The sequence below is a fragment of the Eschscholzia californica genome, unplaced genomic scaffold (genome assembly GCF_041429995.1).
Source record: "Eschscholzia californica isolate CP2 unplaced genomic scaffold, dmEscCali1.0.p SCAF_4, whole genome shotgun sequence".
In the NCBI taxonomy this organism is placed as follows: domain Eukaryota; kingdom Viridiplantae; phylum Streptophyta; class Magnoliopsida; order Ranunculales; family Papaveraceae; genus Eschscholzia; species Eschscholzia californica.
In genome coordinates this window covers 31561886-31582646 of record NW_028238461.1, presented here as the reverse complement: position 1 = coordinate 31582646, position 20761 = coordinate 31561886, and the positions used below count along the sequence as shown (strand labels likewise).

Here is a 20761-nt window from a genome sequence, read left to right as displayed (position 1 = left end):
ACTGCATTGGCCTGGTCCATCGACTGTTTACCCTTCAGGTTCGGTTCTGGTTGACTAGGAAACATACCCTGCCTAAGGGCTTCTCTAAGTTGACCTACCTCGGTTCTTAAACTATTTATAGCATGGTTGGTCTCTTGCACAGTCTGGTTAGTCTGTTGTATAGCCTGGTTGGTCTGTTGTATAGCCTGGTTGGTCTGTTGTGCAAACTCTATATGGGTTTTAGCTAGTTGCTTCATGGTTTCCGCTAAAGACTCATTGTTTTGAGAAGGATATTGGGTACTAGATTGACCCTGGTTTTGAGCAAAAGGATTCCTAGGAGCATTAAACCCAGGAGGGTTCATGGAACTACTAACCTGACCCTGATTTTGACCCCAGGACCAAGAAAAATTGGGGTGATCTCTCCAACCCGGATTATAAGTGTTTGAATAAGGATCATTAGCATGCTCTCTTTCGTCAGAAACAAAGAATAGAGTACACTTATTCCCTATATGAGATGGGTCTCCACAAACGGAGCACGGATAAGAGATGGATTCATTTCCAACACTCATGACCTGAGTGGGATCCTCCCTGACTGCTTTAGGCTGACCAAGCTCTAGGGCTTCTATCCTTCTCGTCATGGGGGCGAGTTTAAGTTCCGACTCATCAACTCTATAGATGTCGCCTTTATTCGGAGTAGGATTGGCCCTAGTAGGAGGTCCTCTAGAAGTTTCCCATTGGTGGGATTTCTCATCTAGATCTTCTAGAAATGTCATGCAGTCATCGAGGGATTTATAAGTAAATCCGCCACCACATAATGACTCTACCATGGATGTAGTGGGATAGTCTAGTCCGTCATAGAGAAATTGGACTAGTCTGCTCTTTTCATAACCATGATGTGGACACTGTAGTTCCAGTTCTTTAAATCTTTCAAGATATTTGTAGAGAGATCCTCCTTCTTGTTGCACAAAATTATTAAGACTTTGCCTTAAAGAGGTGGTTTTGTGCTTGAGATAGGATGTGATACTATCGAGTGCTCCTCTCGTTTCGTTCGTCTTTCTTCTTAAGCTTCTCGATTCCTTCCTTTTCCTTCGCCTTTATGTCACTTTTGGCTCTTTTCTATAAACCGGTACCTAAAAAAAAAGTGAAATTAAGAAAGTACAAAATAAAATAAAGGCGTCTAAGAAGCAAATAACACTAAACTAATGAACAAAACAACTAACGCTATCCTAACTACTAAACCTATCCCCGGCAGCGGCGCCAAAAACTTGATGCAGCCGAAAAGGTTACACACCCAAGCGGAGGTATCAAGTAGTAACCGGTAAAACCGGAGTCGATCCAAGGATAGGAAGGTAGTGTGGATATCGAAGGGTCTTATCCCTCTGTCTAGATATTAAGGGCTAACTTAGACTAAAAGAAGAGAAACAAGGATAAATAGGGGTTTTAATGAATAAGCAATAAGAGATTAAAGCAAACAAGTAAAATAAACTAAACTAAACAATATAAGTAAAACGAGCGAGAGAGATTCGAGAGAAGTGTTGGAGGAACAAGAGTCGGGAGACGGTAAGACTCGATTCGGGCAACAAATAAGTGAGAGAGGTGTCGAAGTCCGGGAATCCATAATGATAAATCTACGACTATGTGTAGTCCGATCTAATGTTTCAAAGTATAATCGATGTTCGACTCCTAATGTGATGTCTATAAGCACTACGTATATCCGGAGATCATACTTAGTCAAACAAACGTCATAATCGGTTAATCCCGAGTCAACGAAAGTGTTGTCTAGTCGCCTAACTATGTGAAGTGCATGACAAGACACATGAAATTATGACTTAGACTACTATCGATATCGAATACCTCGTTTCATCTATTAACTATGCGAAGTGCTTGACAAGACACATGAAAATACGATCAAAACGATAATCGAATCAAATGAACATCAATTCATAATCAAAATATCAAATCATATTAAACATAATCACAAATTCATCACATTTCATCTCATATAATCGACACACTTGATTTAGCTAACATGGTGAATAAGTAATAAATGAAAAGAAATGATAAGAGAAATCCCCCTTTTTCTATGTGGCTCGAGGCTAGGTTCGTCGAGAAAAATGAGTCTCTAAGTGTAGTCGATCTCCCCGTAGCGATTTTCTGGATTTTCCTTTAAAAATGCAATTTGGGTGTCCCCGAGTAAAAATCAGATTTCCCCATAGCACTCATCATCATCTTCTCCATCTCAAGAACATCCACCATTAAAGCTTCATCAAGCTTTCTCTCTCTAGAGATTTTTCACCCGAAATCAAATCAAACCACATGGGAAGCTAGATCAAGACATGGGGAGTAAAAGCCCTAAGGTTTTAGACCAAGAAAGTTGCCGGAACACCATGAAAATCCGGCCAAAGAAAGACATGAAATTCGGCCAAAAACCATGAAATCCGGCCAAAACACTTAGATCCGGGCCAATAGCTACTGTCCCTAGGCCGTCCCGTGCTATACCCGAGCCGGTAGCTGCTGTTCCGAGCATGTCCGAGCTGCAGCCGCGTCCGTGAGTGAAGTCCGAGTTGCAGCCCGAGCTCGCGATTTGCAGCTGCTTCCTTGCTGTCCGCTCGTGCTGCTGCTGCTGGAAGCTTCCTCCCGAGCTCGGGAAGCTTCCCGAGCAGCAGCTCTGTCCCGTGTAGCAGCTCCCGTGCAGCCCTCCCGAGCTGCTCTTGTTCCGGCCAAGCTTAGGCCGGCCTAGGTGATGGCCGGCCTAGCTTGGCCGGCTCCCTCTTCTTCTCTCTTGCTCTCTTTCAAACCAAACTCTTGTCTTGAAGAACACCCAAAACCCTAGTTTCCTCCTTGCCTCTTTTTCTCTCTCTTGCTTGGTTCTTGAATGATGAATGAGGAAGAAGATGAATAGTGTATTTGACTCAAACCCTAGACATAGTCAACCTTGACTTTGACTCAAACTTGAGTCCATTGGGTGCCTCCAAAATCTCTTCCTTCTTTCATCTTCTTTGGACTTGGGTTTTAGACTTCACTTGGAAATCAAGAGGGTGCCTTCTAGAATTATTGCCAAAGGAGGGTGCCTTCATAGAATCCTTGTTTTAAGACCGAACTTCGACTTCTTTCTTTCACAACTTCCACGTCCGAACTCGGAATTGACTTCCGTTTTCACCGTTGGGCTCGTCTTTGACTCCTCTTCTCATATGATTTGCTTGAAGTCTTTTTCTCTCATTTTGGGCACATGAAATGATAGTGATAATTCGCCCCTTTTATTCCGTATTCCATGTTTAGCTCCAAATATGGTACCTAAACAAGAAAAACACATAAAATATTATTGATAACACTCAAAAATGACTAATTAGTCTAAGTTAGGCTCTCCAAATGTGACATTTTCGTGTCACATCAGATAGCCGTCCAACCTTCGGTAGCGTTGCCTCTTCTCGAGGTGACCTGTTAAAGAATTGAGTGACACTTTCCTTTGAGGAATGCCCAAATAAAAATCAAGTCCCTAAATTGTTTCAAAGATCCTATGAGCTCGTAACCTTAGGGGCTGATGTCTAAATCAGATTTTAGTTTTTAGGTGAGGTTTAGGATCGTGAATGTTGTTACCTATTTGGGCAAGAGAACGGTGATGAAATCCGTCTCCTATCTTTTAATTGGGTTATTGCCCTTACTAGAATGCTTATACTAAACAATTCGATCAAAGCAATTAGGCACACAAAACACGCAATTACCCACTGATAGGGGCTTCGTGGGTGATTAGAGAAGTTACCTCCCGTTCAAGACGAGCGATGACCCTTGCAGACGACCCGGGCCACTCTCCCGTGAGTGTTCCAACCCGAGGCTTCGTTTTGGTTTTCGGTTACAATTTATAAAGCCCTCCAATTTAGGGTCAAAACTTTAAAAACTAGAAAGTCTAAAAGTCTCTCTCTCACCAAAAATAAAAAATAAAAATAAAAAATAAAAAAAAACACTAAAAATAAAATGTAAATTTTCCTTCTTGAGCTCCTCTCCTTGTTGCGCCTTTTCCTTCACTCCTTAGCGTTCTACACACTAAAAATGGAAAAGCAAGTCAAAGTGTCCAAAAATAAAAACTTACCAAAAATAAAACTTTCCAAATATAGAAATAAGATAAGACAAATTCAAACTTAGTCCCCGGCAGCGGCGCCAAAAACTTGATGGGCCTAGAAAGTTTCCTAAATAGGTCACCACCCGCAAGTATACGGGTGTCAAGTGATAGTTCTCCGGTAAGACCGGTTCGTTCCTCAGAGACTAAGTGAAATCTATTCTAAATCTTTTGAAATTGATTTTTGTGACGAGATGATGAAAATAGCAAACTTGAGTAAAACAATAAAAATATAATTATGGAGAGACACTTGTGAGGAGAAAACCTAGGGTTTCGGAATCCACCTTAACATGCATAAATTATGACCTATTCACTCATATCTTTCTAATAACTCAAGATTTCATAACCTCGAAAGATAATTTCTAATTAAAATCAAATACACAATCACAAACTCCTTGAATCAATTACTAACTCACAATGACTATCTATCAACTAATAAGTATGAACTATTAAGGGTAAACAACCCAAATATAATACATCAAATCTGAAGCATAGATAGTAAAGCAAAAGATCGTAACTTGAATACTAGAAGATTAATAGATCATACGATTAGGCTCCTCAAAGATAATCATGTGATAACAAGGTCATTTTTCATGCATATCAAAATATCATCCTAACCCTAGATTAGATAAGTTAGCTACTCATAACTAAAGAGATCATAATCATGGTGGGATAAATGAGAAATAATAACATTAAAGAAAGAAAAAGAATCGGAGAAGAAAACACCTTTTTCTCGCAAATTTCCTTCTGTGCAGCCAAACAGACCCTTAGGGAAAATAATTTTCTCGTCTTCCCGGAACGATTTCCTGGTGAGAAAATTATTTTCCTCGACTGGTTTTTCTCTCTCTCTACTGTTTTCTCTTTATTTCTCACTCTAAACTTTATCTTTATCTCTCTAAACAATAATATAGCTCTCCCTTTCTCTCTCTAACAGAAACAAGAAAGAAAGAAGAAGAAAAAGATGATTTCAATGGATTTTATAAATAATTAAAACTCTTTCTCTCTCTACAAAACAGTAACCTCTCTCTCTCTTAACTCTTTCTATTTATCCTTTTCTCTCTCACAAAGAGAAGGATTAGAAGAAGAAGAAGAAGAAGAAAAATAAACAAAACTCGAAACTTTAAAAAATTCTCTTTCTCTCTCTAGCTCGGTTTTGAGCTTTAATGGCCGAGCTCCCCTTGTAAGCCGTCGAGATCCCTGTTTTAAACCGTGATGAGATGATTAATGGTCCTAACCAAACCCAGCTCCAAAACCTACCTCCTTCCACAAAATGTCTCTCTTTCTGTTTATAAGAAACCGAGAGTTTTCAACTTTCCTTCTCTCTCTCGATTTTTTGAAAACTTTCTATAACTCTTCCCCTCTCGATTATCTTCTTTCCATTCCTGTCTTCCTTTCCTTTCTTCTGCCAATCTATTAATCTCTTTTTCCTTCTCTGTCTCTATATGGCTTCTATGTCTCCTCTCGGTTATAAGAGGGAGGAGATAATAGAGACGAGAGAGAAAGAACAGCTGAGAGAGAGATGAGAAACGTTCCAGATGATGCCACGTTTTTAATCCGACCAATAGATTTGAACGGATGCTTGTATGTACGCGGTAATACCATGTCTGCGTGTACACGGGATTAAGTTCCAAAGAAAACCCGACATTTAGCCCGAATTTGTACCACACCCGCATAACTACCGTCCATCTCTGTTCTCTGCACCCGCCACGTGGTGTTGTTGACCTTTGGTCACTTGATTTTCGCCCCATCTTTGACTTGGTCTATTTCCCTGATCCGGACTCCGATTCCACTTCTGCTTTCGCCGATAGATTCGTATTGGACTCTACTTTCACATGAGCACTAATATTGACCAGAATACCCTTGTCATTAAAATGACCAACATGCCCCTTAAGTATGTCTTTATCACGATGTTTTTGCATCGAACTACGTAAATGAGATCTTAGAAAGAAAATCAAACAAATTATCAGAGTAACCGTTCGAACTGGACTAACTAACCCGAGTTAAGAGATTCAGATGGGACATTTTCATGTCTCATCAACCAACTTCGATAGACGGTGTGGATGAAGCGGGTTTGATCCACCATTCGGGATTGAGACTACTATTCGTAGTTAGGGTTTCTTTTTTAGTTTATCTCGTATCTAAGATAATTAGAAGTTCCTTTGTTCAAGGATACTTCATAGATATCCTGACCAGTTGATAAATCTTTTAGGAGATGTTTCCTCCTTTGAGATTCTTGAAATTCAAGTTAATTAAACACTTAGGATCGTAGCCGACTGAGATCTTTCGGAAGATTCAGGATTAAGTCAATAAGCGTGCGGCGCGGTTCTACCTTCCCATGCTCAGGGCGTAAGGCATCGACCTTGCTTACGTGAACCCACTAATTCTTCTTGAGAATTCCAGGGCAGACCTGGTTGTGTTTTAAGCAAAAAAAGGATGAAGCTCCTTAGAGGATTTACCCGACCTTCTAAATCTGGGCTTTAGGGGTAGATCTCTTCAGGCCTAGCAGTCCTGTTGCCTTGAGACAGGTTGACCTGTTGGGCTTCTGGTTTATTCTTGACATCAGGCAACGATTGATCATTTTATGCATCATCGGGTTAACCCGAGTCATCGAGGGTGTTGTCTCGTCGCCTAACTATATGAAGTGCATGACAAGACACATGAAACTATGACTTAGACTACGGTCGATATTGAATACTTCGCCTCACCTATTAACCATGTGAGGTGCATGACAAACCACATGAAAATATGATTGAAACAATAATCGAAATAAATGAACATCGATTCATAATCAAACATTAAATCGTACCAAATATAATCACAAAATTCATCACAATTTCATCTCATAAACGACACACTAAAGTTAGTTAAACATGGCGAATGAATAATAAATTACTAGAAGATAATGAGAGAATTCCCCTTTTTTGATGTGGTGTGAGGCTAAGATCGTCGGAAAATGTGATTCTTTAAGGTGAAACCACTCTCTCCTTGGCGAAATTTTGGGTTCCCTTTAGAAATGCAAAATGGGTGTCTTCGAATAAAAATCTGAATGCCCCATAACAATCAGCATCATGTTCTCCATTCTTTACTCAAACTCCATGAAAGCATAACTCAAACTTTCTCTCTATAGAACTTTTAGCCCAAAATCAAATCAAACAATATGGAGGTGAGGCATTTATAACCCTTGGTGGTGGTCATCTTGAGAAGGACCAGATGAATGGATAATTGTTAATGATGATGAGGATGAACTGGTAAAGGTTTTTTATGGTTCCAAACCTTGCATATATAGAGATTGTCTGTGAAGAGGTAGACTTGAAAAATCACTAACATGTGCCTAAAGGATGAAAACCCCCAATCTATATAAGATGTGCAACAATGTTCATAGAAAAAACAATTGGACCCAAGTTATGTTCAAAGCCTTTTAGTGAACATAAACGAATTGTAGGGAATGTGAAAAGTTAACAGGTATTTTGTGTGTTGTGGAGGTCTCAACCAAGAATCACTAAGTTAAGAGTTATTTCACTTAGATGTTTTATTTTTTATTGTTGTCTCGCTTCATTATATATCAATTCAAATCGAAAGATATTGCACACTTGAGTACAACTCCCACTTTTTCAGTATTTAGAAATCTTTAATAGCTATCTTGTGGGTTAAATTGCTTTGGTGAATTCCGCTAATTTTGTTTGCACATGATGGGGGGGGGGACCACTTGTTAGGAAATGGCTCTCAAAATCGTTTTTCATTTGCTACTCAAAAGTCCACATTGCATTGCTAGAGAAACTTGTTAACGTTTATTATACATTGTTTGATAACCTATTTTAAACACCTAAGAATTGTAGAGAAGGACCACACACGCGCCCACACACACCCGTACGACTTGCGGAGTTTGGGTGAGAGGAATTTAAAATAAAAAGGGTTATTTTACAAATAGCCCCCAACTTTGTGACCAGCTTCCTGCCTAGCCCCCTACTTTATCAAAAATATCCAGATGGCCCCCTTTTTCAGTTACCGTTATAACTCCGTGAACAAGTCGTCATATCTCTCTTCTCCATCTCATCACCTCTCATTGCCACCTCATCTTCTCGCCACCTCATCGTCTTCACCGGCGAAGGTCGTCGACCGACCAGTTTTCCGGCCGGCGACCTTCAACCCTTTAAAAAGAAATTCCTCTCTCCTCTCTCTCTAGAAAAAAAATTATACACGTAATTCAAAGATTTATCCTAAAAAGAATTGCATTTTTTTAGAACCCTTTATGCTATAGATGAAAAATCATAAAAAAGATCTCCAATGTTCTCTAGCTAACAGTAATCCAAACAATAGATGTTGAAATTAGAAGAACACAGAAAGGGTACCTGACGTCGGCGGGATTAACTCAACTATTATTAATCTCAATTAAAATCAAACATTGAAAGTCCCCATCTTCTTCTTCATGTTCTTCAATAGCGATTAAGGATCTGCGTCACCAAAAGAGAAGCATCTGACTCCGATGGTAGAGATTGGAGATAGAAGTTAGAGAGTGGAGGAAGAAAGAGAAACAAGAGTTAAGGAGATCTAGATTTTAAACTATTTGGAACCAGATTCCAGTCTGGTTGGTAGAGATTAGAGATAGAATCCTATCTTCCTCACATAAATCATGGAAATTCGATTTCAATCGCTTCAAATCTTTATCTGCATCAACACCAAAAGATCCTCCATCACCACTATATTCGTCTTCTCTAGATCCACCACCACCTCCATCCCCATCTTCAATCCCTTCCCCATTACTCTTCCTTTTCATGTCACCCAAAAGCCCAGTCCTTTGTCGTTTCCTCAACTCAGATATATCTCTCAGAAAATCATTTGTTTGCCCTTCTGTCATATCACTATCAACCTCAAAAACTCCAACTTTGAGTGTATACTTGAGGCGTTCAAGACGAGCGTCATCGTCTTCACAGAAAAGAGTAATAGATTGTTTAAGAAAACGAAGACGACTTATCACTTCTTGTTTGGGTAGGACTAGATCGTCGATTTTTTGTTCTTCTGTTAGGGTTTCAGGGGTTTTGGAAGAGGAAGAGATATGGTCGGATTTAGAGTTAAGGTTTTGGGCGGTGGATGTAGATTAGTGGTGGAAGGGTTGTTTCCGGTGGAGGAGTTGTGATTACTGTGGAGGGTTTTGGATTTGGCTTCAAGTTCTCGTTTTTCTTCTTTACGAATCTTTTGGACCTTCAATGTTTTGTTCGCAGATCTCCTCTCTCTAGATCTGTTTAGAGAGAGAGAAGAAAGGAAATTTTTTTATTTTTATTTTTTATGCTGAAGGTTGCCGGCCGGAGACCTTCGCCAGTGAAGATGATGAGGTGGCGATAAGATGAGGTGGGAGAGAGAGGCGATGAGATAGAGGAGAGAGAGGCATGACTAGTTAGCGGAGTTATAACGGTAACTGAAAAAGGAAGTCATCTGGATATTTTTGATAAAGTAGGGGGCTAGGCAAGAAGCTGATTACAAAGTTGGGAGCTACTTAAAAAATAACCCGAAATAAAATATACTCCAGCTAATTTAAGTAATTTTATTTTGACTTTATCAAAAATACTGTGAGTTAAACCTTAACCCCACTATCTGCTCTAAGTTTATTTCCAACGCCCCTATCTTCTCCTCCACGTTTTGGCCAATACTAATAGAGATGAACACACAAACAATTATCATTTTCTTCTACTTACTTTTTTTTATTAAGAGCAAGTCTAATGCGGAGCGGTCCCTGGCCCTTAATTCAAATTAAGGGTCCGGGACACCCCATCCTCCCCATTGGAGTGCAAACGGTCCCTAGCGGAGGGCTGAGAGAAATAAGGGTCGACCCCTTGCTCCCCAAGGGACCGTTGGGGCTCCCCAACAGTCATATTGGGAGCAAATCCCATCGTTGGATCACATCCAACGGTGGGAGCAAATCCCATCGTTGGATCACATCCAACGGTGGGATTTTTTATTTTTTTTGTAAAAACAAAATAAAAATAAATAAAAATAACTCATTAATTTAAAAACTTAAAAATTCATTAAAAAACTTAAACTTAAAATAATCCAACACATTAATTCAAAAACTTAAAGAACTTAAACTTAAAGTTCGAGTTGCATTGAAATAGTCTCTCATAATGGCTTCATGACCGAGTTGTCGATTACGATCTACCATTCGATGACCCGAAACAGAACCAACATGACGAGTACGTTTTTGTTTAGCATCCCTTCTCATTTGTTGTAACATTAAGAGATCATCATCTCTTTCTGCATCCCATGCATCTTCTTCAACCACCATGTTGAATAAAAAAGAACATAGAGGGTATAGGAAGAGAGTTTGATAAGTTTGTAGACAAAGAAGAAATGAAATTGATTTAAGTTTGTTGAGAAAGAGAGTTGTATTTGTAGAGAAAAAAGTTGATAAAAAATTTAATATGGTGGTTGGAATGGTAAAAAAGAGATAAATTCAAAATTCAAATTTAAAGGCCCGGGACCGCTCCCTATTTGAGCTGATTTTGAGGGTCTGAACCCGGGCCCTTAAATTTGAATGAAAAGGTGAATTTAAGGGCCCGGGACCGAGACTCATTGGACTTGCTCTAACACCTTCTACTTACTGAGTTGACTACATGCTTTTTCAATATTGTTTCTTTCAATGGGAGAAGAAAACATTAGCTATGGTAAATCATTGGGGACTGACCGGAGAGTACAATTTGCACCAAAGTTGTTCCAAAATCACTTTCAATGCAGTGACCTCCATAGCACAACACATTGATCTATATTATGATTTTCTATTTCATACTCCATTGATCTACTCTTATATTTCAACCAACCCCTCCCACCATACCGAGAAAATGATGATGACAAATATGACCGAAGATACCGGAAGAAAAGTAAGACTGAAGTGACCCACTTCAACTTGGTTTTAATATTTCTCAGTCATCTAGTTAACCACTGAGTAATTATTATTATTATTTTTGGTTGTAAAACCATCCCTCTAATTAAGTTGCCCCATCTCTCTCTTGAGTAAACCAAATTTCTATCAACAAATAAATTGAAGTAAGAAAGATAGATTAAACCAACCGAACTAGCACCTAAGACGTTATCATCTATCAAGGACAACAGGCTTCTTTGATAACAAAAACTGTTTTTCTATAAATTGAAGCGAAACAACTATAGTTCAATATGGCTCTACAACAAAACCGTTGTGGAGAATAATACACTCAACCAACTTCATGTGGGAATGAAATGAACAAATTTCTTTCTCTTATACAGTTACTTCAGCTAAGTCATGAGCCCAATTTTTTCTAGGTTATCTTCCACCACAAGGAGAATCCACCATTAGGTACTTTCTCATATAAAAAAATTCATAGGAGGACGACACTTCTCCCGTATCAGTTTCAGAACATCTGTATACATATTGTCGAACTGCTAACGACACTAGTCTGTTAGAAAACAACACTTGTGTCACAACATAAACATGGTAAATTCAAGCCAAGAATGTTTTCTACATACCTTGAAACTGCTTATGTATCTGTTGTCTGAGAAACTAAAGTGGCTGTTTCTGAGGATTGATCTGTTCTAGTGTCATCTGGGCTGGCACGCACGACTTCTTTTTTCAACTTATGGTTATTGTAAGCAGCTACACCTGCTATAGCTAAAATACAAAGGAAAACAAAAACTTATTTGGGTTATGCTTCCTATATCAGGAGTGCCAAACAGATGAACAGAGTGATATTTGTGAGAAAATGCAAATTTGATTAGGCAAGCACCGAGCTCGATTTTTTTGACCCCCTTGTCAATAGTCGTAACTCAATGCGACTGGCCATTTCATCAAAAAAAAACTCAATGCGACTGGCCAATAGGATAGTCTTTAAATCTTTTTTTGCCCCGACGACAGAGACCACATGCTTGTTTTTTGTTAAAAGTGGGTAAAAGAATAGCACTCTACAAGCAGTCAGGAGAATGAAAGGTTTCCAGGTAGACCAAACACATAGGGTACGAGAATAACCTGAATCACCATTTGAAAGTTGGAAAGAGGCCAAAGCTAGACAAACTCCCAAGTCACGCCTAATTTCCCAATAAGTGTGTGATCCACCAAGAGTAGGTGATTACACTTCACTAGATTTGGGGTTAATCACATCGGTTTGGTGGTTCACATGCCACGTCGCCCTTCTCGGGATCCTAGGCACGACTTTGAGAGTTTGCTTAGGAAATTCCTTTAAGCTTTGACACTGAACAAATAGGTGAATGGTTGAAAGTAAGCCCACTATCTCGGCGCTACAATTATTCTAATTTTGAGCTATATAGAGCTTTGAGTGGGATCTGGCTTCATGATGGAAAATCTTGATGCCCAATGGAGAATTTTTCAACTGTCCCTAGTGCTCGTACTAGAATCAGGAATAGAAGTCATCCTTGCTCTTGAGGAACGTCGGGACTGTAAAAGGAAAAGAATCAATTGAAAGTACTTTTGGAGTCTTTAGTTACCAATGCCATAACCGAAAAGGTTGATGATTGTCAGCTTTGTATCTGCAAACAGAAGTGCTGAAAGTAAGACGACCACCCAGTCCTTCACAACTCCAGCAACACGGATTGTCAGCGCACTTGTATGTGAGATGACAAGAAAAACTGACAGATTCAGTGCAAAAGTACAAAGAGAGTTGAGTGCCAATACAACTGGTTGAAAACTCCAGTTAGCTTCATCCATCTTTGGCTTCTCTAAAAAAATCCATGGGATGAAGAGGCATAGAGCACTGGCGAGTAAAAGATTACATATTACTCTTACAAGAATAAAAGAAAAATTAACTTTATTGAGATTCTTGAGCAAACACTGTATGTAGAAAATGCATACCTGAAGGGACTAACGTAGTACATGACGGATATAGGGTTTAGTTTGAGACCCTTCCTTTTCACCAAAATCTCCATGAAAATGAGCCTCAATGCTTCCCCGACAACACCACCCATTTGGTAAACAACTCCAATCCAGTTAACATTTATTTCCCCATAAGAAGCCACGAGAACACCGAGACTGATAATAGACATAATAAGAAGCATTCTGCAACTCATCACTTCAAGTCCAGCCATTGCTCCAAGTACGAAAACAGCTACAGGCACTATAGATAACAAACAAATAATTATACTCGGGTACTGCGATTTCCCAATTTTGACTTACGGTGTAACTAGAAATTTAAAAAACTGTCTTCTTAACATTGTACTGTAACAAACCTAAACGAAAAATAGGAACACAGGAAAATGGGATTAATGGTGAAACCTTGAAGAAAACAGAAAATAAAGAAATACATAGGGTTGCGGCAGAATAAACTGTAGAGAAGGGAGAAATAGTGAGAGGAAGGAAGAAACTGTAGAGAAAGAAACAGATTAGGTTTTTTTATCCCTAAAGTTTTGTAGTCACTCTACTTTGTATATTGATGCTTCCAATATCAATTATGTTCCATTATGTAGTTGGTTCATCAAAATTACTGGTATAAATCAGTTTTGTTTGGTGTTGTACTTATATAACACATTATTTATTAACAGTGAGTAAGTGTGGGATGAGTGGGAGTAAAATTGATGTATCAATTAGTTTCATGTGAGCTAACTACATGCGGTTGTACGATTTGGGGCCTTAGTATTACACTGTTACAGCAATTGTATTGGTTGAAGTATGCAACGTCCATGCAGCATAAGTATATAAAGGTACTCTGTCAAAGGTTTTGCAGATACTCACTGATAGCTTTCAACATTTGTGCAAAGGCGACAGATATATAAAGGTACGCAGTGTTTCCCAGCCACAAAGTCATTGCAAACATTGCACCAATTGGAATGACAGATGTCGTATATCTGAATGTTGAACTCCCGATTAGTCAATGAAATTGTATTGTAAGATCAAATGGTAGGTTATAATGTTTAATACTATAATGTAAGAACAGGTGTTAACAAAAAGTAAAAATAAACGAGTACCAAAACAGGTGAGGCTGGGTGGAAGTAAGAGTTTCCAGACGAAACTCCCAACCTCCATATACACATATTTTGCCAAGGATACTACAAGATCGAGATGCTAGAATCATTTAAGTAGAATCTGAACCATTTGGCTTGTTGAGATTACCACTCGTACATGACAGCGACGGTCATATAATTTAAATACTAGTTTGCAGCTCTTTCTTTAGCTGATATATGTAACTAAATCTAGCATGAATCCACCTACCTATGTTATGACATTAATTTTGGTGAGCCTAGATGCAAGTACTTGAGAGCAATCAAGAGCAACAGGAATAACTCGGACTAAATATTAAATGTATCTGACTAATAAAAACTTCATATACACATACAAATATGCACACTTATATATGCACACACTCACACACATATGTGTGTGTGTGTGTGTGTGTGTGTGTGTGTCCCTTCAAATACGTATATTACGGTATTACCACAAGCCTAATACAAAATACCCAAGTATAGTAGAATAAGCTGGATGACCACATTCAGTCAAATCAATGAATGAACAAAGTTTTAGAAGAAAAGAACCACTGCTTTTACATCACGAAAATATCACCGACTAACTTGGGATACAATGAAATGGTCAACTTACTCGAGTAGGCCACCCACTAAAGGAGTTGATGTACTTCGTAATTGTGGGTCAAGTTCTTTTAGTCGACTAGGTCAAATGTCAACCCGTGAGCTCCTGCTCCTCATCAGTATTTTTGGCGTGTCGGATATGGATATCCGCATAAAATACTTTTTTTTTTTTTTGAAAATTTTGAATTAATGAAAGAAAGAGGGGAAAACAACAGAAAGGGGGGATCCGCATAAAATACTCATTGCCACTTCAGCAGTGAATGCGATTTGTATATAAAATGCTATGTATAACAAATACTCTTTTGTAGTATTTTCGTGTTTCATAGTCAGAATGGAGATGCGGATACTCGCATCAGGTAACTGTACTCACTTAAATTGGTTGAGTGTGAGATTTGTATGAATCCTGTGTACATGGACACAATCGTGTCACCACTAATACTCACCATACAAAAAACACTAAGCTAACAAATTATGATTAATAATTTGATAAAGAACCTAAATCCAAATTCCAAAATAAGATAATATGTGTGAAGTTGTGTCCCTATAATGACATTCTTCCGCTCACCACACTCGTACTGGTGTCAGTCAATGATAGACGTAAGGGTGTCCAAGTCACACAAAAAGTAACATAAGTTTTAGTCTAGCAAAAGGTGATTTAGATGTAAAAGAACTCGAAATATTTAAGATAAAAACGTAAGAGTGTCCAAGTCACACAAATAAGTATACTATGGTTTTGCCATTGTGGAATTTATGTTGTCGTATCAACACCTTGTAGCGGTGTAGAATACTGATATCCATATTGGTCAATAATGTTTGATACCATGAGATCATCTAACAGTGGATATTCCTAAAATTTGACCCCAGGCCGTAGACCAAGTTAGCTAGATCCAATGCTAGTCCTGTTTTAGTTTAGGTGAGAAAGACTAAATGAAGTCCGCTCAGCCGGGGCAACTTCCGTATGAGTTGAGGTGAAAATACCAAAGGAGGTAAACTTACATTCTATTTATGTTTTTAGCAGGTAAATATATTTTTCCATGCTTGTAGACATCGCAGTGACGCTACAAAATTGATACCATTGTAACTAGTATAGAAGGCTAAAAATTTCAAACAATCAAGTGACAAAGTACACTAGCTTAAAGTACAGGATATTACACGACAAGGAGAACGTTATGCTCATGTTCGTAGTTCTTAAAACAAATGAGGCCAAACAATGGTATTCTCAAAGGAAGAAGCTTTATCTCAAATTTTCAATCTTGTATTGAGTTTATGTTACGAAAAAGAAGCAGGTGCAAACATGAGAAGACAAGAATTTATAAGCAGAAGACAATCTTCACATATTTGAAACCAAAGAATCCAAACACCAAAAAGGAAAGGAGAGGAGTTCATTTGCTCACATGTCAACAGTCATTCCGTCCTCAACCTTCATAATCTGGGAATCAGACGAAGATTTGGAAAAGTTCAATAGAGAAATTGATTTCTGGATTGTATTTACTGCATTACTAACAATTTAACAATTGATGGAATAAAATAAACTGCTTATAACGTAACAGGAAAAGTACCTTCAGAACTTTAGTGAGAATGAAACATACAACTGATGAAAAGACCATGTGAAGTAGAGTCAATCCCAAAGGGTAGGGGAAGTTGATCTGTTTTGATGATAAAACCCACTGCGTGCCAATAAAAATTTCATATCAGGCAAGTGAAACAAAGATCGTGACAAAAAAAATTTTAATTATGTTCCTAAAACAACATAAACAAAGGAAGGTATATTAGTTTTTTAAGCATACTGTCTTGCGAAAGCAGCAAATTCCGAGTCACCTAGCTAGGTCTCGTTTTATGCGTTGACCATTTGTTGTTAAGCTTATATTTATATCAAGGAATGAAACTTCCCGAAATTTCACCGAAATTTCACGAAACGTTTCCTAAAATGAGATTAGGTGCACGAAATAACACTTACAACTATTTCCTGCATAGTTTCCACCGACATGATCGACATTTCCACCGAAGTTGTGGGAAATATCTAAATTTCCACCGACATGATGGAAATTTCGACCGACATAGTAGAAGTCTAGCAAAAAAATCAGAGAAACTAATACTAGAAAAATATCCATTTCTTCGTCTTTTTCATCTTCATTTCTCTTAGATCTTTTTTGATTTTTATGTTATGTTTTCAATGGTTTTTAAATCTATTTGAATGATTTACGACTTGACTTAACTGCCTAAATTGATTTTATCTTAGTAACACCTCTAATATAACTGCGTAATTGACGATACCTTCTCAAACTAACATAGTTTGTTAATTATTATTAGTAAGAATGTTATCTTTTGGGTGTTATAGCCAAAAAATTATTCAATTTACCCCCAGAAGTAACTGTGTAATTGTTAATACTCCCTAAACTAATAGATAATGTAAACATCATTTTTATGCTTCATTATGGTTTAATAATCTTGTTATACATAATTGCATCATATTTCTATCATTTCTGTAGATTTGTAAGATTTCCACACTGACCGAAACATTTCTACGAAACGTTTCCACTTTTGGACCGACCGAAATTTCCACCGAAACCGAAATTTCATTCCTTGATTTATATCAGGCATTTAGCATTTTTAAGCTTGGAGTGGAAATACAACCACTAGGGCGTTTTTGGAGGCTCGGCAGCAACAGATAGAACAAGTGTTGCAAAAAGAGCAGTGTCATCAAACACAACAGCAACAATATCAGCCTTTCCAAGTTGAAAGCGATCAATTACAATGGGTGACAGTTCAAAATCAACAGTTACTGTAATCTTATTCACCATTTAACGCTGACTTGCAAATAAAAAACCTTCCTAAGAACATCAAGTTAATTCAGAATATCAGCTTTGATAGACAAAACCCTACTAGGCCTCGAAAGGTGTTTCTAAAGTTTAAGTAAATGTTGAGGAAGGCCTTCCAAGGCATATCCGCAGCAAACTTCAACAACGATACAAGCTTACCAAACGAAGACAAGAACTGGCGGGTTTGAGCTTTCACCAAGAGAAAGGAAAGGACGGGAGTCCACACCTTTATCTAAACAAGGGGAGGGGCAGGAGCCCGAGCCAATCTTACGAGATACTCTATCCCTTGGGGTGTACCACCAGATTATCAGTACCCTTTTTGGGTGGATTGCTTTCCAGTACTCCAAATTTGGCGTACCAGACTTACTTCTTAATTAACCCAAATACTCTGTACAAATCTAGATGCTCGACATGTTGAATAGTTAATTACAAGACTTTTCTTATTTAGTTTGTCATTATTTTAAGTTTTACGGAGATAGAATATAAGGAAGTTGGTGCATCTATTATATACGCATCATTGAGAGTAAGTTTTTGTCTAGAAAATGGTCCAAAACATAGTGCAACAGAAAATAGTGTGCGTAATAGGTATACAACTAGGGTACCCAGTACTCACATGGTAGCTTACCGCGTACTGGTACCTGTACCAAATACCGGAGCGATCCGCATACTAGGTAACATTGGTCTGAACCTACATATAAAGAAGGGGAGGAAGCAGGCAAGTCCAAAGTGCAAGTCCAAAGTGCAAGAAGTGTTAGAAGTTAAGCTTAGAGAGTTGAAACATAAGAGAAAAAATGTGGATAACATAATAAGAAATATGAACATCCTAAAAGACTACTAACTAGTAAGAGGGACAAACCCAAGAGGGACGAGTATAGAAGAAGAGTATTCCTATGCAAGCCCAAACAAAACCTCTTATAATTAAACCATATGTGGGAGGAGTCTTTTATGGAAAGAAGGGGATGCTGATGTCGCCACATATTGGCTGGATGGTGAAGCCCTTAGAGTGGCCGAGAGGCCCATAATAGGGTTAATATAGTTATTGGCTACATTAATTACAGTACTAGAATTTGGGTTCTTAATCTAAGTTCTGTAGGGACTCTTCTAGTTGGCATCTCCAGTCCCACTAAGGTTGGTCGTGTAGCCTATAACTAGGCCCTTTTATGTATTTGTTTTCTTTGTTGTTCCCGCTTTTAGGTTTCATGCCTTTAAGTCTTCTATCATGCTTTTTAGTTGTTAAACTAGCATACTTTAGTCTAGTCTTACTCTGCAAGTGTCAAGCGTTACATCAGAGGAAGACAGAGAGAGAGAGATGGGGAGAGTTGAGCATTATTTGTGAGCTACTTCGAGTTCACCCACTATAAACCCCCATCATATGGTTGTACTTGGTCAGGGAGAGGACCATAGCAAGAGGTTGGATTATCATCAGTTCGCCTTCTTCCTCATCCTTGTAGATATCTTTTTTCCATGACATAATATTTGTCCTTGTGAGATAGTAAAACTATCTAAAGGAAAACTAGCTTCAAGTTGTGTAGCTCCCACTTACAGCTAAGGACTTTCTTTAATTGACTACAACTACATATGTACAATTTTACATATACTTGGATTATAATGCCCCAAGCCTTAGCAGTTATCGATATTTTCTCCACTTTCGGGATCAACACCCAAGTTCATGGGTACAAGGTTTTGTTTCTAAAGAAGGCTCCACGAGCCCACCCAAAAGACCTAGACACTTACTGATCTTGAGCCAACACCTATAGCTCAGGCTTTAGACTCTCTCCCATGCGATGTGGGGGTATCACAATGGACTCACAAGCTTAAGATCTTCTTGGTAACAATCTGTTTCTTTCATTTCATACTTGTTAGCTCTCTTCCTTGAACATCAATATCAATGTATAACTCGATTCATTAGACTCACTCGATGACCTTAACTCCTTGGTTTCGTAAACACATATAATACCTATAAGTTTAGATTTACTACACCCATTTAAAATTAACTCTTAGGTTTCATAAATGCATCGCACTGGAAAACTAATGTGAACATTTGACTAGACTTTTTAGCTTCATAATTTCCAAAATATTCCAGCAGATGATCATCATCATTAAGGTATAATTTAGCACTACTACTAGAGACTTTGATTACTACTAGAATAGCATTATTTACAACTGAACCAATATAGAAGCTTATCTTTCAAATTTAACCTGCAACTTCTAACACTGAAATTAAACTCTGCAGTGATTCGTATTCAAATAGAACTTATTTTGTCGATCTAAACCGAGAAAAAATGGTCTAGACAAGGAGTTAAGACCCTGCCAACCAGATTAAAATTGAAATATCCATTGTCATAGAGAGAAACAAACAAATGAATCGAGAGAAAACTAATAGAGAGTAGGTTAGTGTAATTTAATTGGAGCTCAAACAACAGGTCAGGAACAAAGAATTACATCCCAACATAGTAATAAAGAAAGGTCTGATGCGGAAACCCTAAAAGGAGAAAGAAAAAGAGAGGGGAGACGATATGAGATGAGACAGAAGCTGACCTTGTTAAAGAATATCTGTCCACTTGAGAGGCCGATGTAGAGGAGGAGATAAGCGTAGGTGAGGGTTTTTTCTCCAACGAATCTCCCTTTCCGATCAGCCATTGTAGGAACAACTATTCTCTCTCTAACTCTTTCTAAACGTCGTCGTCTCCACGGACATGAAGCAGCATAAGTTTATTCAAGAAGATGCGAGTCAGAGATGAATCCAGAGATCGCTTCCTCCTTTGAGATTTAGAAATTAGAACAATGTAAATCACAATTTTAGAATAGTTGTTCGGTCTTGTTAGATGTAAAAGTAGAAATTAATAAAAGTGACACAAGTTATTAAATTAATAAAAGTATACTTAACAAAATAATTACTTGTAAGTTAAAAAGTAATTTAATTTAATAATATTCTTTTATTTTAAAAAAAAAAATTCATCAAGGCACTTGATTTTTATTAAACTAGGGTATATCTCGTGCCCTAGGGCACGGACACTTATATCAATCAAATGTTACAAAATTTATTTTATATTTTACTGAGAGAGAGAGAGAGAGAGAGATTTTTGTTAGTTATTATTTTTTGGTATTATTTTTTTGTTTCTTTTCTCTTAAATTAGTTATTATTTTATTGAGAGAGAGAGATTTTAATTTCTTTCTTTAACCCTTGAAATTTATTTTGTTTCTTTTTTTCTTAAATTAGTTATTTTATTTCTAAGAAGGAAAGGATTATTGTTTTTTAAATAAGTAACTTTATTTCTACGAAGGACTATATTTTAAA

The 20761-nt window shown here is 37.9% G+C and overlaps 1 protein-coding gene across 2 annotated transcripts; it reads right to left on the bottom strand.

Moving 5' to 3' along the window:
• Window positions 1-11199: 11199 nt before the first annotated feature.
• On the bottom strand, window positions 11200-20319 carry LOC147544141 (Nucleotide/sugar transporter family protein). 2 transcript variants are annotated; one of them, XM_086633638.1, is made up of 8 exons: window positions 20002-20319; window positions 16204-16311; window positions 16039-16073; window positions 13797-13909; window positions 12921-13182; window positions 12557-12822; window positions 11585-11726; window positions 11200-11514 (listed from the first exon to the last, which is right to left on the bottom strand). In XM_086633638.1, exons 1-7 carry the CDS (start codon window positions 20101-20103, stop codon window positions 11596-11598), a joined length of 1017 nt encoding a protein of 338 aa, XP_086489764.1. In that variant the 5' UTR covers window positions 20104-20319; the 3' UTR covers window positions 11200-11514; window positions 11585-11595. The 2 variants fall into 2 exon arrangements, with proteins under 2 accessions (XP_086489764.1, XP_086489765.1); XM_086633639.1 differs by having other exon boundaries at window positions 11200-11497.
• Window positions 20320-20761: the final 442 nt, after the last annotated feature.

Excerpts from the sequence above, each read along its gene's own strand:
- LOC147544141 (XM_086633638.1), bottom strand. The coding sequence starts at position 20,103 with ATGGCTGATCGGAAAGGGAGATTCGTTGGAGAAAAAACCCTCACCTAC. Across the intron at positions 16,074-16,203 it reads TTCTCACTAAAGTTCTGAAG|ATTATGAAGGTTGAGGACGG; the intron begins GTACTTTTCCTG and ends TCTGATTCCCAG. Across the intron at positions 12,823-12,920 it reads TACTACGTTAGTCCCTTCAG|TGCTCTATGCCTCTTCATCC; the intron begins GTATGCATTTTC and ends TTTACTCGCCAG.